The sequence below is a fragment of the Petaurus breviceps genome, unplaced genomic scaffold, assembly GCF_028583685.1.
Source record: "Petaurus breviceps papuanus isolate PSGF00001 unplaced genomic scaffold, PetGlider_PUasm1.0 181, whole genome shotgun sequence".
In the NCBI taxonomy this organism is placed as follows: Eukaryota; Metazoa; Chordata; class Mammalia; order Diprotodontia; family Petauridae; genus Petaurus; species Petaurus breviceps.
This window is the reverse complement of record NW_027185784.1, coordinates 25689507-25707508: the sequence shown is the minus strand read 5'-3', so window position 1 is coordinate 25707508 and position 18002 is coordinate 25689507. Positions and strand designations below refer to the sequence as shown.

The 18002-nt window shown below is 40.4% G+C and overlaps 1 protein-coding gene across 1 annotated transcript in view; it reads left to right on the top strand.

Annotated features, from left to right (window-relative positions):
* DENND11 (DENN domain containing 11) overlaps nucleotides 1-18002 on the top strand; it is a 48348-nt gene that overhangs the window by 13891 nt on the left and 16455 nt on the right. The window contains exons 2-3 of the mRNA XM_069087384.1: nucleotides 8910-9009; nucleotides 15504-15662. Of these exons, the coding sequence (XP_068943485.1) occupies nucleotides 8910-9009; nucleotides 15504-15662 (259 nt within the window). The remainder of the gene's footprint in view (nucleotides 1-8909; nucleotides 9010-15503; nucleotides 15663-18002) is intronic.

The window sequence follows — 18002 nt, the reverse complement described above, 5'->3', positions numbered from 1 at the left end:
AACTTCAGTACTTAATCTAATGGACTTTAGGCACTGGGGAAAAGATAGCTGGCATTGGACTTAATTTCCAGGTTCTAAATTTTAGCTTCTTTAGGTCTTTTCCTAATACTTCCTTTGCTTCTGATACATAGCTAATATTTTATGCTGTGCTCTTACACAGTTTTAAAGTCTTTTTTTGTGAATGGTATCTGGGGCAGAGATCAACAGGATCTTATGTTTGTTAGTCTATCTTCCTCATTTGACAAATGAGGAAACTGAGGCTAAAATAAATTAAGTGACATGCCCAAAGTCAACACAGGTGGCAAAACAGATTTCAACCTAGCTTTTCTGACTCCAAATCCAACCCTTTTCCCACTTCATTCGGCTATCAAGAGTTATTTGTCCAGGTGCAGACCAGGTCAGATCTCAAGAGGGTTTTCTTTAGGCATCTTAGAGTCTGTTATTCTTTAAAAAGAATTTTGATATTGTTCAGTCATATCCAACTTTTCATGACCCCATTTGGGGTTTTCTTGGTAAAGATGTTGGAGGGGTTTACCAATTCCTTCTCCAGCTCATTTTACAGATGAGGAAACTGAGGCAAACAGGGTTAAGTGACTTGTCTTAGGTCCTTGCGTTGCTGAAAAGAGCTAAGTCTGTCAAAGTCATTCATCGCGCAATGTGGCTGTTTCTGTGTACAATGTTCTGGTTTTGCTCATTCAGCATCAGTTCATAGAAGTCTTTCCAGGTTTTTTCTGAAGTCTGCCTTCTCATCATTTCTTATAGCACAATAGTATTCTGTTACATTCATATATCACAACTCATTCAGCCATTCCTCAGTTGATAAGATATCTCCGCAATTTCCAATTCTTGGCCACCACAAAAAGAGCTGCTATAAATATTTTTGTATTATGTGGGTCCTTTTCCCATTTGTATGATCTCTTTGGGATACAGACCTAGAAGTGGTATTGCTGGGTCAAAGGGTATGCACATTTTTATAGACCTTTGGGCATGGTTCCAAATTGCTCTCCAGAATGGTTGGATCAGTTCACAACTCCACCAACAATGCATTAGTGTTCCAATTTTCCCACATCTCCAACATTTATCATTTTACTGTTTTGTCGTGTTAGCCAATCTGATAGGTGTGATGTGGTATCTCAGAGTTGTTTTGAAAATGCTCTGTTTGGCATTAAGTTCTCTTCATAACCTGGTCCTCTTTTACCTTCCAATCTTCTTAAATCTTATTCCCCAGCCTCCTGGGTATTCCACTGGCCTCCTGGCTGTTCCATAAACAAGACACTCCATCTCTCCACTCCAGTCATTTTCTCCGGCTGTCCTCCATGCCTGGAATGCTCTCCCCCCTCTGCTCTAACTACTAAGCTCCCTGGCTTCCTTCAAGTCCCAACTGACATCTCACCTTCTACAGGAAACCTTCCCTAACCCCTCTTAATTCCAATGCCTTCCCTCTGTTGATTATTCCCTGTTTATCCTGGATATAGCCTGCTTTGTATATATTTGTTTGCATCTTGTCTCTCCTGTTAGATCATAAGCCCCTTGAGGGCATGGACTGTCTTTGGCTTTTTTTTTTTTTGTATCCCCAGTACTTACCACAGCATATAGTAGGCACTTAATAAATGTTGATTGATTGATTCTCATCTCCATTCATTCAGTATTTGCTATTCAATAAGTATTTGCTAGGCATTTCCCATATGCTAGGTACTTTGTTAGGAGCTGAAACTACAGAGCCAAAATTGAAACAGCCCCTGCCATCTAGGACCTGTCATTCCATTAGAATGGGGAGAGGTCAACATGTATCCAGAAAAGTAAATACAAAATATATTCCAAGGTATCCCCAAAATCTTAGTTCCATTTTATGTTTAATGGGACTTTAAAACTTTTGGGACACCTCTTCAAAGTAGATCCAAGACATTTCTGAGGATGAGGAAGGAGATGACATCGTGTAAGAAGGGGAGGGATCAGGGCAGACTTCTGGTAGGTGTGGTCCTTGAGCTGAGCCTTGATACAGGCTTGAGATTCAGTGAGGCTGGGGTGAGCCAGCAGTGCATTCTGTACTTGGAATGACAAGCACAGGAAACAGGCCCTCTTCTCCAGCCTGAGTACCTCTTTACTTACTAACCTGATCTTTTTCTGGACTTCTGTAATGTCATTATTCCTGTGATAAAGTCCTGTGTGAGTGGTGCTTCAGCCAATCCTCAAAAGTGAACAGAGAGAGTAAAAGCCAGACAATGTTAGGGAAGACAGTCACTCAGTCAGACATTTTAAATAAGGCCCTCAGCTTCACTGTCTTAAAGGTGAGGTTGGGAGGTGGCTTTGTGATCTGGGGCCCCCAAGGATCCCCATCTTTGGAGCTACCGTGCTGTGTGGAGAGCCAAGAAAACATAACCTTGTTCCGGTCTTCAAATATACCATTTCATCCTCACAACAACTCTGGGAGGAACATTATCTATGTTCTGTTCTGTTTTTAGAGTAGCTAGGTGGCCCAGTGGATAGAGCACAGGCCCTGAATGTGAAATGACCACAGTCCTAAGCATATTCTGCTTCAAGGGGGGGGGGGGGGGGGGTAGGGAGGAGACCCCATGCAATTCTACTTAAGTTTGAGAGGAAGCCTTAGAATCTTTGAGAATTGGAAAGAAAAATGGATGGAGAATAGGGAAGGAAGCTTATTGATTATAGCAACACATAGCTCAGACACCACCTATGTGGGAAATTGCCCACCCTGGGCTAAGCCCTTCTGCTGGAATAACAAAGGCACAGAACTGTCTCGTTGTCCCAGCCCCAGCTTCTTTGCTTTTAGAGCCAGGCCAGGCTGGCTACTCATTTAGAAAATGGAAGGACCAAGAATATGAGCAAGTAAGATTTTCCTGATTGTTGTTGCTGTTTTCAGTTGTGTCTGACTCTTCATGACCCCATTTGGGGTTTTCTTGACAAGGATACTAGAGTGGTTTGCCATTTCCTTCTCCAGCTCATCTTACAGATGAGGAAACTGAGGCAAACAGGGTTAAGTGACTTGGCCAATGTCACACAGCTAGGAAGTGTCTGAAGTCAGATCTGAATTCAGAAAACTGTCTTCCTGACTTCAGGCCAGGCACTCTATCCACTTCACCACCTATCTGCCCATAGTTTTCCCTGGTATTGAGTGCCAGTTTGTGATGGGGGTCATTTCCTCATCTTTAAAACAGAGAATCTAGGTGTCTCCTGAGGTTGTAAGACACACAGACATGAGAGTAGTTGTTATTCAAGAATCTGAATGCTCCAGAAATGGAAATTGATCATAGGACTTAAAGATGGCATCCTAGACATCATCTGGTTTGACTACTTCGTTTTCCAGATGAGGAGACAGGGGTCCAGAAAGGTGACTGTTGAGATGACTAGAGTAATATGTAACAGAACTGGGATTGGAACCCAGATCCTTTTACTTTTAAGTTGGTCCTGTGCTCTATAGTGATTTCTAAATTTAGAACTCAGCTTGTTTTCCTTCACCAGCTCCCTCAACAAGTTTATTATTATTATTGAGGCAACTGGGGTTAAGTGACTTGCCCATGGTCATGCAGCTAGTAAGTGTCTGATGTCAGATTTGAGCTCAGGTCCAGGACCAGTCCTCTATCTACTGCACCACCTCGCTGCCTCAGCTTATAACTGAGTTCTTTCTGTCTTCTAGAATTGCATCATTTTGTCCTTATCTAATTTCCTTCCCCTCCCTGGGGTGGGTTAACAGCCCTTCTTTTCCAAGAGTATAAGGGATGACATTTCTCAGATATGGCTTTTGGGACCTTACCTCAGGATCTCAAAGCTGGAAAGGATCTCTGAAGCCACCTAGTCCCCACCCCACCAAGAGCCCCCTTTCCTAGTGAGGCTCCCTTTGCTCCTCCCCCCTCCATCTCTGTGCCCATTCAGAATGGGAGCCTGTATCCAGTAAGGCGTCTGCCTCTGGAGGTAGAATTCCCTTGGTTTCTGCTGGTAATGGACACAGGGGATATAAAAGTGAATGTTGATTGTAAGATATAAGCTCCTCTATGACTGAGACTTGTCTCCCTTTGGTTTCTACATCTCTGGTACACAGCACGGGGTATGGCAGTAACGGGTAGTTACCAGATGCCTGTTGGTTACTGGCCTGATTGATTGGTGCTTTGATTGAGAACAACAATAAAAGACTTGGGAGAACACTCTCATGTGTTTGGGCATCACACATAGCCTGTCAGCAGCTATTATTTGGGTGGCAAGTGGCAAACTGCATAGCAAGCCTGGCCTGAAGTGAGGAAGACTCAGTTTCCTGAGTTCAAATCTGGCCTCAGACACTTACTAGTTGTGTGACCCTAGGCAAGTCACTTAACTCTGTTTGCCTCAGTTTCTCATCTGTAAAAATAAGCTGGAGATGGGGTGGCCAGGTGGCTCAGTGAGTAAGAGCACCGGCTCCAGTGTTGGGATGACCTGGATCAAATCCGGGCTCAGATACTCAGCATCACACCCAGAAATAACTGGCCATGTAACCTTGAGCAAGTTACTTAACCCTGATTGCTTTAAAAAAAAAATAAGCTGGAGAAGGAAATGGCAAACCACTCCAGTATCTTTGCCAAGAAATGCCACATGAGGTCCCGAAGAGTGGGACATGATGAAATGGCTGCACAACAACAACAATCTGCCCAGGGCACAGCTGAATGTCACTTTGTAGTAGCAGCAGAAAGACAGTCCCTGGAGAAAGAAGCTTACTATGGGACGCTGTCATCCCCAACAGTAATAGCTCTGACAATAGTTAGCGTTTATATGATGATTTAAGGTTTGCGAAGCACTTTACAAATATTATACTATTTTATCCTCACAACAACTCTGAGAGGAACATTATCTATGTTCTGTTCTGTTTTTAGAGTAGCTAGGTGGCCCAGTGGATAGAGCACCAGGCCCAGAGTCATGAAGACCTGAGTTCAAATCCTACCTCAGACATTAGCTGTGTGACCCTGGGCAGGTCACTTAACCCTGTTTGCCTCAGGTTCCTTATCTATAAAATGAGCTGGAGAAAGAAATGGCAAACCACTCCAGGATCTCTGCTAGGAAAACCCCAAAATGGGGTCAGGAACAGTCAGACACAACTGAATAACAACTTAACAACAAAAATTGTATTTTTACTCATTTTGTTAAATACTTCTCTCTGCCCTGTACAGCCTGGCCCCAAGTTATCTTCTTAGCATTACTGGGTTAATATTACCATCGTGTGTGCTGTGATTCTCTCTCGTCCTCACATGCACTGTTCTTTCTCTTTTTCTTTCTTTATCTATCCATCTCTCTCTTCCTCCCTCCCCTGTGCCCACTCTGCCTGCATTGACTGCCCCCAGGACTGGTAGGTGCTCTCTCTGCACCATCCTCTACATGAAGCCTTTCCTGATCCACCCCTACTCCCAGCTACTTTGTATGGGTTTGTATTTTATTAACTTTGTATTTGTTATACATACCTATGTATGCATATGTTTTCTCTTCCATCAGAATTTAATTTCTTATCAGCGATTGTCTCCTCCTTTTTTATGTGGATCCCCAGTGCCTAGTACTGTGCCTGGAATGTAGTAAGTAGCCTCTTATACTTACTGATTGGCCACTTCTGTGATCCTATGATTATGATATTTTAAAGCCCATGAGATGAACACTCGAGTAAGGCATTTGTTCTGACTCTGTAAGGAATTAATTCATGTTCTTTATCTAATGCTTATAGGATTGTGTCTGCTCCAAGCATTTCATTATTATGGTATTTTCCTTGTGAAACTCAAATTTTGACTATATGACAAGATAATTGGAAGTAAACTGCTGTGTTCTGCCTCATCCATTTTGCGAGGAAATGCTATCATTATTATACAGAACCTACAAATTCAGTGACTTATGGAGTGCCTTAAAGTGTAACCTAAAAGACTCTTTAGGTACCATCAAATTTACAGCTCTGATGTGTAAATAGTCACTGAATAAATATGTCAACATTTAGAATAAGGCTTTTTGCTTCAGCAAAGACCTTCTGTCTTTAGAGAGATGGTTTTGTGTTTCTGTTAGTGTACAGAGAAATAATCATGAATATTATGCAAATGTAGCTGTTAAATCTAATTAATAGTTGAGTATTCCTAGGACTTTATAAAGAGGCAGTTAGATGGCTCAGTGGATAGAGTGCTGGGCCAGGAGTCAGGAAGACCTAAGTTCAAATCAGACCTTAAGACACTTACTAGCTGTGTGACCCTGGGCAAGTCACTTAACCTTGTTTGCCTCAGTTTCCTCATCTGTAAAATGAGCTGGAGAAGGAAATGGCAAACCCCTCCAGGATCTTTGCCAGGAAAACCCCAGATGGAGGTCATGAAGAGTTGAACGTGCCTAAACAGCAACAAGGACACAAGGCATTATACTGTGGTGGCAGTTCAAAGTGAGGATGGATGTCTGGTTTAAAGAGAAGAGCACTGGCCTGGGAGACAGGATGATCTAGTTTTAGCTCTGGCTGTCACTAGCCAGTTAAGAGACATTGTATAAGTCTCTTTGGGCCTGAGGTTCTGAATCTGGAAAATGGGGAAAATGATCTGTATGAGCCTTTTCAGTTCTAAAGTTCTGTAATAATGTAGGGATGACATGACTGGGATGATGGAGGCATAGAAAGTATGTGCCACAATGTTAATGATGGGGGGTGGAGCTGCATATATAGTAAAATATTGAGAATGGCATTTTTTGTCGGATCAGTGGAGTTTTGAAGTGGGTAGAGCTCTGGGCCTTGAGTCAGGAAGATCTGAGTTCAAATTCAGCTTCAGATACATAGTAGCTATGTGACCCTGAGAAAGTCACTTTCTGCCTCAGTTTCCTCATCTATGAGATAGGAATGATAATAGCATATAGCCCCCAGGCTTGTGAGGATCAAATGAGATAATATTTATAAAGCACTTTGCAAACTTTAAAGTACTATATAAATACTACCTATGGTTATTAGTTATTAACAGAAAGACTAGAAATTGATGTGTGAGGTACCCATCAGTTAGGGGTTGGTTGAACAAGTTGGGGTATACATATCATGGAATAATTTTATTTCAGAAGAAATTACAAATAGAGGAATTCATAAAAGCATGGGAAGACTTTTGATGAGGCATAGATTTTCAAGAGAGTGATATACGCTGACTTCAGTATCGTACCTAACACTAGAAGGGGCCAGCTGATTTCTCTTGATTACTTACAGTGACGATCTTTGCTTAGGAAAACACAGCATTCTGTCTCTCAGTAGAGAAGTGGAAAACTATGGATGTGGAATGCAATATATGCTGTCTGACACAATTACCTTATTGGTCAGACTTTTTTTTCTCCCTTCAAAGGAAGGCTTGAAGGGGTAGGTCTCAGTAGGGGTAGGAAACTACTGTAATGTCAGAAATCCACAGAAGGCATCTAGCAAAAAAAATAAATAAAGGATCACAAAATCTTTGACCTAGTTCTGGAAGGGCCCTAAGAAGCCTGGTAGCCCAACTCTCTCATTTTATTTATTTATTTTTATTTTTAAAAATTTTTTTGGAGGGGGGAAGTTAGGACAATTGGAGTTGTGACTTTGCCCAAGATCACACTAGTTTTTTTGGTGTTAAGTATCTGAGGTCATATTTGAATTCAGGTCCTCCTGACTCCAGGGCCAGTGCTCTATTCACTGTGCCACCTAGACACCCCGCAACTCTCTCATTTTAAAGAAGACTTTCCTAAAAGTGACTTGCCTAAAGTTGCAAGTCTAGTATGTGACAGAAGTGGGATTTGAATCCTGGTCCTCTGACTCTAGAATCTCTTTTTTCATTGTACTATGCCAGATGTGAAAAATATTTTGAAAGAAGAAAATCAGACTTAATGGGCCACGTAAGATGATAGAATGAAGAGAAGACTCCAGGGGTTCGTTCAGTCTTTGTTGAATGAGAAAATGGTTATGCCAGTGATAGAAAGAAGGAAGTTATGGGATAGAAAGACTTATTTTTGTTGTTGCTGGGGAGGATGATAAGTCCATGCATATGCTGATTTTTAAGTTGATGGGGTTTTATATTCAAGTAGAAATGTCTGTAAAGGACTATAGGAAATGCAGGTTTAGAATTTGGGAGAAGGATTAGGACTAGAGATGGAGATTTGGGATATCTGCTGGGTAGAAGTGATGGGGTGAGAAGAGAAAGATAAACAGAATTGAAGACTGAATCTCTGGAACACTTATACTTGCAGGGGCAGGGAAGATGTGTGGAAGAAAGAGATAACTAGTATAATATACTATGGAAATCAGCACAGTACCAAGGTTCATGAAGATGTGATATGTTCAGTGTCAGCAATGGTCAGAAATAGGAGAACAGAGAAAAGGGTTGTTGGATTTGGTAAGGTCATCAAGGTCCTCAGAAAAGTTGATTTTAAGCTAGAGTGGTATGGACAGAAGACAAGTCTTGAGGAAGTCTGCTGAAATGAGGGCAGTGGTACAGCTCTCGTGTGACAAATTTGGCAGTGAAAGGAAAAAGAGGCTGGTTGGTGTAGTCAAATAAGCAGCAGATTCAAGAGAAAGCACTTATACTTAAAATTGAGGAATGAGGGGCAGCTAGGTGGCACAGTGAACAGAGCACCAGCCTTGGTGGAGTGAGGAGGACCTGAGTTCAAATTCAGCCTCAGACACTTAACACTAGCCATGCAAATCACTTAATCCCAATTGCCCTGCCTTCCCCCCTCCAAAAAAAGAAAAAAACATCAACAACTGAGGAACAGATAGATGTTCCTTTGTAATGTCTCTTTCTACATCCTCCAGTAAATATTTGATTGAGTGAGTGGCAGAGTAAATCACTTTGACACTTTGGAGGGGTTTGTTTCAGGCTGAACAACATGGATCTTGAGTGGCCTACTCTACCACACACTCTCTTTCTGGAGCAGTTTCTTCCAGACTGACCTGTAACCTTTATGTTCCATAGGTAACATGCTAGAATGGTGTCTGCCACAAGATATTGATCTGGAAGGAGTTGAATTCAAATCTATGGCCAGTGGGTCGCATAAAATTCAGTCTGACTTCATGTAAGTATTTGTGAACTTATATCCTTCTTCCTTTTGCTTCTCCTTGCCTCCAAAAACTTCTTTATCTTTTAGAAAATTATGAAACCTCCACCTTGCCTCCCACCAACATAGTGGTTTCATTAAAGAATGACATTTTCCTTGGGTCCAGATGAATACTTTATATTCTGGGTATCAAAACCCAGCTCCCAATTTTAATGTGAGATCAGACTTTGAGTTGCTGTTTAAATAAGGCACCAACTCTGGCGCTCTGATTCTCTAGTCTCTCTTTCAGTTGTACTATGCCAGATACAAAAAAATATTTTCAAGGAAGAATTGTCAAGACTTCATAAGATGAGGTCAGGCGAACAAATGACTTTTAGTGAGAAGCAGGCTGAAGGAACTCAAGTGAAAGGAGTAGCTTCTCTTGAATCAGTGGGCCATAACCGTGACTCATGCCAGGCCTTGAACAAGGGAAGGAAATAGCATGGCCTGTTGACCACAAGCTCTATTGCACTGAGAGAGGAAATAAGGAGAAAAAACACTCTATGTAAGGCAAGAACCATCGTCTATGTCACGAACACAAATGCAGAGTGGCCTGGTGATTAATGCCACTACTTTAGAGCTGGAAGGGACTTTAGATTTCACTTAGTTCACTCTCTTCATTTATAGATGAGGAAATTGAGGTTCTGATACTTTAAATATTTTTTTTTAAGGTCACCAAGGTATGTTAGAATTAGAATTTGGGTCTTCTGACTCAGAATCCAGTTCTCTTTTCAATACCATATTGGTTGAGAGGCAGTAGTGTAAGAGTGCTGGACAGAGGGTCAAGAGAGATGGTCTGATTCCTGATTCACACACTGAAGTATGTCTGTGACCATAGGCAAGTCCCTTAATTTCCCTGAACCTCAATTTTCTCACCTGTAAAATGAGGATATTACCTTTAGTATTATTAACCCTGACCCTAAGTAACCCTCGCAGGGTTGTTATGAAAATTAAATAATAAAATCATTTATGTAAAGTATTTAAAAAACAAAGTCCCAAATAAATATCATCCATTATTTAGAATTATCATTACTTGACAGGGAAATTGGGGTACAAGAGGGCAAAGCGACTTATCCCTGATCACATAGCATGTGAATGGAAGAGCCAGGCTTTGATCTCTTGGGCTTTTCTGTATCATATTACAATCACAGCATCATTTTAAAATGTGGGCAGATAATTGCTTTCCTATGAACCAAGCCCTCCAATTCATGAGGACAGAGATAATAAAGGGAAAAAAATGCCAGCTACAGTGTTTTTTTCCCATTCCTTGCCATTCTGACACTGGAGCATCATAGGTAGGAGCCATTTGGAAGAGGAACAGCATTCTTTTAATCTAGGGCATCTTCAGGCTATAGGGGTTGGGGAGGACAGGACTTAGCCCAGAAGACTCTTAACAAGAGATCACAATGATGTTCCCCAAACGTACCATGCTAGTATGCATAGAACTTGTGACTGCATAATAGCCTGTGGTAGGGAGAGCATACCACCTCCACATTCCCTACCCACACTCTGGGATCATGGTCTTCTTACCTCTGACCCTACATCCAAAGACTGCATGCCACTGTGGAGGGAAAAAAGCATTTGCATGTTGAATCTAGGAGCCAAGGTTTGAGTCTGTTTTTGCTGTCTCACCTTGGGCAAGCTATTTAACCTTTCTTGGCAATGATTTCCATATTTAAAAATAAAGGGAATACTCATGCACTTAGATTCCAGGCCTTGAGAAGTAATACAGGTACAATTTACTCCTTGAAGGGTGTTGTGAGAATATGTTTTATAAGCAGTACAACTATTTGTTAATAAGTTGTAAAACAACTTTTTTTTTTTGCCTTTTTGGAGGGCAATCAGGGTTAAGTAACTTGCCCAAGGTTACACGGCTAGTTTTTTTGTGTGGGTGTTAAGTGTCTGAGGCTGAAACCAAATTCGGGTCCTCCTGACTCCCGGGCCAGCGCTTTACTTACTGCGCTACCTAGCTGCCCCCTAAAACAACTTTTAGAAGAAAATAAGAGTGTAGTTTCTATGGGGTTGGTTTGCTGCTTGACAGTGCTTATAGTATATAAAACAAGCATTTGTTAGTCACTTAACTGTGTGCCAGGAACTGTACTAAGCTTTGAGAATATAAATACAAAAGGAGAGGTCTCTCTGCCTTCAGGGAGCTTACATTAAAAGGAGGAAGCTGAAAAACTAGAGCTTGGGAGGGTGGGGAAGGTACTTCCTAGTATGGTAAAGAAAGACTTGAGCATCCAGAGTGGATCCAGAGAGGAATGAAGACTTGGCCACTTTAGGTGTTGTCCTTTAAAGGGAGGTTCTGGGAAGAACTGGCCAGTCAGAGGAAGGGATTGCTGGGGCTCAGTGACTTTCCAGAGTGAGGAGGCTGCCCTGGCATGATGGGGAAAGTCTGGACAGTCAATCATAGTACATGGAATGAAGGGTATGCTTTCCTACTCCCTTAGCCATTTCCCAAACACTGAGTTCTGTCCTTTTCCTGTCGTCCTACAAGCTCTGGAGATATTGCTGGCTAACCTCTTTTTTTTGCTATCAGTTGCTGGGCTTCTAACTCACAGAGCTTTTAACAACTCTATCTAGAGCTGGGAAGTTATTTTGGTGGCTAAAAATACTATAAAGTAAGCTAACCACACCATTCTTTACCTTTCTTCCATTCTTTCCCCGAGAATGGACCTGTTTGCCATAGGGAAGAAGCAGAATTGACCCATTTGTATTTCCCGTCTCGTGGATGAGACTGAGAGGGCACCTCCATGAACTCAATCACCAGTTCTAAAATGGAGAACTTGAGGTTTCCACATGTTAGTTAATGAAAAGGTAACCCAGCTGCTTAAAGACCTTTAGCGTCCTTTCGAATTCTTCTAGAAAGTGACTTATCAGTTCCCCAGTTGTGGTCACAGGGACTGAAATAGCAGTTTCCTTTTTGTGTAATGGGAACCCAAATCTAGGATGATTTGTTCATCCCTTACTGAAGAGAGTGAAAAAAAGAGAACAAAGTTCAGCCAACCTTGTGTTTAAGTACTGGCCTTATTGAAGGCTTAGAGATGATCTTATTTGAGCTGTTTTTTTTTTTTTTTAAGGGGGAGGGAGGAAGTGGTCCTGGAGAGTTTTTTTTAACCATGTGATGAGTTAACTTTGCATAAAAGATGGAAGGAAAAGAAATCCCAAGTTCTCGATGATAGCTAGATAATGAAGCAGTTATTACTACTATTTGTCAGACACTATGAATAAATGAAGACCATTTATTTTATAGGTGACCTTTCAAAGGGACTTCTCTAACTGCCAACCAATTCACCTGGGGAGACAGGCTTAGGTCACTGACACTTAATTAGGATAGTTTTGTATAATTTAAAATTTTCTTGTGAACTTAGTCATCGGTATACAAAGTATACAAAAAAAAATGAGAAAAAGACTATTATAATAAAAAATAACATTTGTATATCATTATACAAAACCCTTTATAGCTATTATCTTGATTCTCACAACAATGCTGTTACTAGTTTAGTACATATTACTAATATAAAGAACTGTGTACTTCTGTTATGTATAGCTTGTTTCTTAAGAGGTATGTGTATATGTTGTATTCAGTTAGTCAATCAACAAACAAATGTTAAGGGGAGGTGTCTACAGAGTAGACAGAAGGTAATCTTCATAGAAAGCACTAGCAGCTTGTTTGGATTGGCAAAGGCCTCCTGCAGAAGGTAGGATTTGAGCAGAGGCCTAAAGGAAGTCAGGGAAACTAGAGGTCAAGGTGAAGAGGGAACACATTTCCAGCCATAGGGACAGCTAATGCAAACCTAGGAGATGGAATGTTATGATGGAGGGACAATAGTATGTCAGTAAAGCTTGATCTCCCACTAGAAAAGGAATCAGGTTGTGAAGTGCTTTAAATGCCAAACAAAGGAATTTATATTGGATCCAGCATGTCACCGGGAGCCATTTGAGTGGATAAGGTTGGTGCTTTTGAGTGGAAGATGGCCTGGAGTGGGTATTGGATTGCAAGCTCCTTGAGGACAGGGACTGTCTTCTGCCTCTTTTTGTATCCTCAGCACTTAGAACAATGCCTGACATATAGCAGATGCTTAATATTTATTGATTAATTAAGAAATGAGCCACAGAGAGACGAGTTATAAGACTGATAAAGTGGACCAGGGGAGAGGGGATAAAGGGTGGTCCTAGGGTGACAACTGTGTGAGGACAGAGAAGAGGGACGTATATGATGATGTTGTCAGGATAGAAACAAGATATGCTTGTGGTGTTAGGGAGGTGCTGAGAATGCCATTAAAGTTGTGAGCTGGGTGATAGGAAGGAGAAGCAGCTAGGTGGTGAAGTTAGACTCAGGGAGAGCTGAGTTCAAATTTTGCTTCAGATATTTATTAGCTGTGAGACTCTGGGCAGGTCACCATCTGTCAGCCTAGGTTTTCTTATCTGTAACATAGGAATGGTAAATATTACCATACCAACTACCTCCCAGGGTTGTTGTGAGGATAAATTGAATTAATATTTGTAAAGCAATTTCCTTACCTGAAAAATGCTATATTAATGTTAATTAATAACAATAAAAATAAGAAATTTAACAAAATGGTAATAAAATTGTTTTGTATTCCCTTTTGCGTTTTTTTCTGGTTTTCTTTTTTGCATTAAGAAAATGAAAAGTTTTACTGATGAGCTTTAAAAAAAAATAATTTGGGGGCAGTGAGGTGGCACAGTGAATAGAGCACTGGCCCTGGAGTCAGGAGGACCTGCGTTCAGATCTGGCCTCAGACACTTGACACACTTATTAACTGTGTGACCTTGGGCAAGTCACTTAACCCCAATTGCCTTGCCTTCCCCCCTCCAAAAGAAATTTTATTTTCTAAGTTCTTTCCCTCCCTCTACCATTCCACTACCCACTGAGAAAGTAAGAAATATGGTACCCACATACATATGTAGTCATGTGGAACATAATTTCCACATTAGCCATCTTTAAAAAAATGTAAGTTGAAGAAATAAAAACATACTTCAGTTTGGACTCTGAAATCATCAGTTCTCTCTGGAAATGGGCAGCATTTTACATCATGAATTCTTTGTCGTTATGGTAGATCATTGTATTGATCAGAGTAGCTAAGTCTTTCATAGCTGATCATCTTTATGATATTGCTGTTACTCATGTCTTCTAAAGTACATCTTTGTATAGTGATGTTGCATTGTTTAACCACCTGGAACAGAAATAATTTGTGGAACACTTGCTTTTACTCTTTATGCACCATGCATTTATTTCTTATATGAAATCTAAGAATATTAGTTCAAATCAGAATTCCACAAATTCTATTTTCTGCTTTCATTGGTCACATTTCTTGTTTGGGGCTAATTTTTGTTTTTTTTGTTTTGTTTTGTTTCAATTATAGAGTAAGATGTTGGATACTGTAATCTTCATGTTTATTTTAGCGGGTAGTGAGTTATGCTGTATATATCAATAAGCTTACTGTTTGGATGATGGCATGCTTGACTTATTTCATTATTGCAAATATCTGTTCATGCAAAGTAGGCTACTCCAGAATAGTGTTGAAATTTGTAAACCTTGTGGTATCAAGAATTTAAATGTGCATTTTATGGAGTCCTATCTTTACAAAAGGTTTCTGCTGTAATTTTCTTTCCACTTTTCATTTGATAGTGTTCATCATAATTAAAGTTGCTTAAATATAATTGCTTTACTGCATTTCACTTACCAGTCTGAGTGTTGTCTGAAACTGTTGTGCTACCCAAAGTAATGTTAAATCATTTCCAAACCTAATCCATTATTCATATTAGTGTTTATATGCACTGTTATGCCATGTGAAGGGGCATCTAATTTGACACCACCACCATCATATCAGATCATTTTGTACATTTCAGTGGACTTTTAAAAGAAACACCAAAAAACAGAAGAGTACTTAAGCAAAGATGTCTTGTTAAGGGACAAATATATTTCCATTTAACCCTGTGAAAATATGACATCTTACTGGCATATAATCTGTTTTCTAAAACTCCTGAACAGTTCAGTCATTAAAATAAATTGTATATTGTAAAGCTAAAAAACCCCCAAAGCCAAAACCAATATTGCTATTGTTATATATAGATTGATCCCCCAGTTCTACTCACTTCACTTTGCCAGCTCATGTAAGTCTTCCCAGGATTTTTCTGAAATCACCCCCTTCCTGATGGACTTTTTTGAGCGTATCATTACCCACTAACCTCTATACTCCTCCAAATCTAGAGTAGACTTCTGGCCTGTTCAAGAGCCACAAATGCATAGGGTCATACTTTCTATGGGGAGAAAGAAAACCTCTATCAAAGCTTCAAACTAAAGGTCACTTCACAGCAAGCTTATTAAATAGGGGAGGAGACTGCTCTGAGCAAGTCCCTTTGCCCTCTCAACACTTAGAAAACAATTGCTCCATTTCACCTTGTATTCCTGGGTTTTTTTTTTTTTTGACCATTTTGATTTTCCTCAGCTATTTCCGGAAAGGGCATTTCTTTGGCCTTGCCTGCTTTGCTAACATGCCTGTGGAGAGTGAACTGGAGCGTGGAGCACGTATGAAGTCCGTGGGCATTCTTTCGCCTTCCTATACCCTCCTTTACAGATACATGCACTTCTTAGAGAATCAAGTCCGGTAAGTTGTACCTTTTTTCTGTGTCCACTTTTATAAACCCCACCTGTCTTAAAGCTCTAACCCCCCCAGTCAAGTTTCATAAGACATACAATTACAAAAAGCATTTTTTTTTCTAACAAAAGGATTTTGAGCCTATTAAAAAAAATTTAGTTCACTTCCACATAATATAACAGTCAACCCTGGAGTGGGATTTTTCTTTAATATTCTATTACTTAAACTTAGAGTTTAATCAAAGTATTCCATGGCTTAGACTTTGTTTACTCTAACCAAAACAATCACTCCCTTGCCTTAGGTGTGCAAAAAGAACCTCACTTTATTTAGATTGTTTCTTGTATTAATTTGAGAGGTACAGGTTATTCCTTATCTGTTGTGCACAGCATGGAAGAATGGAGTAGACTGGAAAATCAGCAGACTTTTCTAGGGAATCTTGATACACTTAAAATGTGGTTGTTTCTTCGCTTGTAGTTAGAGCTTCACATTAGATGGATATCAAAATGCCTTCTCAAAGCCAAACTAACGGCACAGAAATAATTTCTGTTGCAGAGCTTTTACTTTGAGATCGGAGGGTTTTTTGTGTGGGTTGTTTTTTGCTCATTTGGCATTTAAGGGGCTTAATTCTTCCCCTCTTAATTTTCACGACTATTTTACTCTCCTTCTACTAGGTGGTAAGTGAAAAATGTGATTCTTAGAACTGGAAAAGACTAAGGCCATACGAGAGTCATTTCAATCTAGATCCTGACATTTTATAGATGAGGAAACTAGACCCAAAGAGATTTTGTGACTTCTTTGTTTTGTGTAGCTGCTCGTCAATGTCAGAGACGAGACCAGACCCCATAGTTCCTCCATCCCAGGGCAGTGGGTGTTTGTAAGTGGTCTCAGGAAGCAAGTACTTACCTGAGGAACTGTCTTTTGCCATTCTCCATATCCCCAGCTCTTAGGACAGTGCCTAGCACAGTGGTTATGGTTGTTCAGTCATTATCTGACTCTTCTGTGACCCAATGTTGGGTTTCCTTGGCAAAGACAAGTGGAGTAGTTTACCATTTTCTTCTCTAGCTCATTTTACAGATGAGGAAACAGGCAAACAGGATTAAGTGACTTGCCCAGGGTCACACAGCTAGGAAGTGTTTGAGGCCAGGTTTGAACTCAGGTCCTCCTGACTCCCAAGTCCAGAGCTCTATCCACTGAGCCACCTAGCATACAGTAGGCACTTAATAACTGCTTGACATTGAAGATATTGAGTTGCTGCTCCCGATTTTCCTCACAGATTTGGAAGCAAGTGTCATAGGATCATAGCTATAGAACTAGGAGGTCATCTAGTTTGACCCCTTCGTTTTACAGATGAGGAAGCCAGCCCCAAGAAGATTAAGTGATTTTTCTAGGGTCACACATGTGGTGGGCATGAGAGAGGCAGGATTTAAACTGAAGGTTTCTTATGCCAGGGCAAGAACTCTCCACTATATCATCCCATCCCCGATTTTTATATTTTTCTATAGAAAAATGAACATTTAAATAAATAACTAGATTGAAAGCTTCAGGAAGACTGTTGTGTTTTAATTTTTGTATTGCTCCAAATGCCCGACACCATGCTTTCCTATAAGTAGGTGTCTGAGAAACGACTGTTGATTGAAATAGCAACTTTAAGTAAACATCTAAGTAGGAAATTTTTGGAACAACTTTTTAAATCAAGTACAAATCAGATAGAAATGGATATTTTATAGTGAACTCATAATTCTTAATACTTTAACTTCCTTTTACCCTGAATTTTAACTCAGAACCTAAAATTTTCAAGCACTGTATCAATTTTTGAATGTATTATTATCCCGTGTAGGCAACTGGGGAAAATATTTTTTTAAAAATTAACTTCTTGCTTCTCAGCTGAAGTTTAGCAACATATTTTCTTTCCCTTCCTCTCCCTACTCTACCTCCCCAACTTTCCCTTTAACTCTTTGTGATAGTAATGGAATATAAAGATTCCCCTGTATTGGCTTGGTTTTCAATTTGATTGTGTTAAAACCCAGAGCTTGTTAATCCCACCTGTGGGATGGACTTGTTGATGTGAAAAGAGAGTCCTGAACTGGGAGGAGCTGGTGACATAGATTTGGAGAGACAAGAGAGAGGCAGAAGAACTTTTTGGAAGCAGCACCTTGTGGAGGCAGAGAGAAACTGAGAAAATTGCTGGGGACCACTTTGAATTGCCCCGGACTTTTGAGACCTGTCCCCGGAGCTGCCAAGGACTGAGGAGACATGGCTGTTTTGCTGGTACTTTGTCTGTTTTGATGTTGTTTTGCCAGATTTGTCCACTGGTGAAAGACAGTCCTGTTGTTGAAGAAGTCCTGGAAC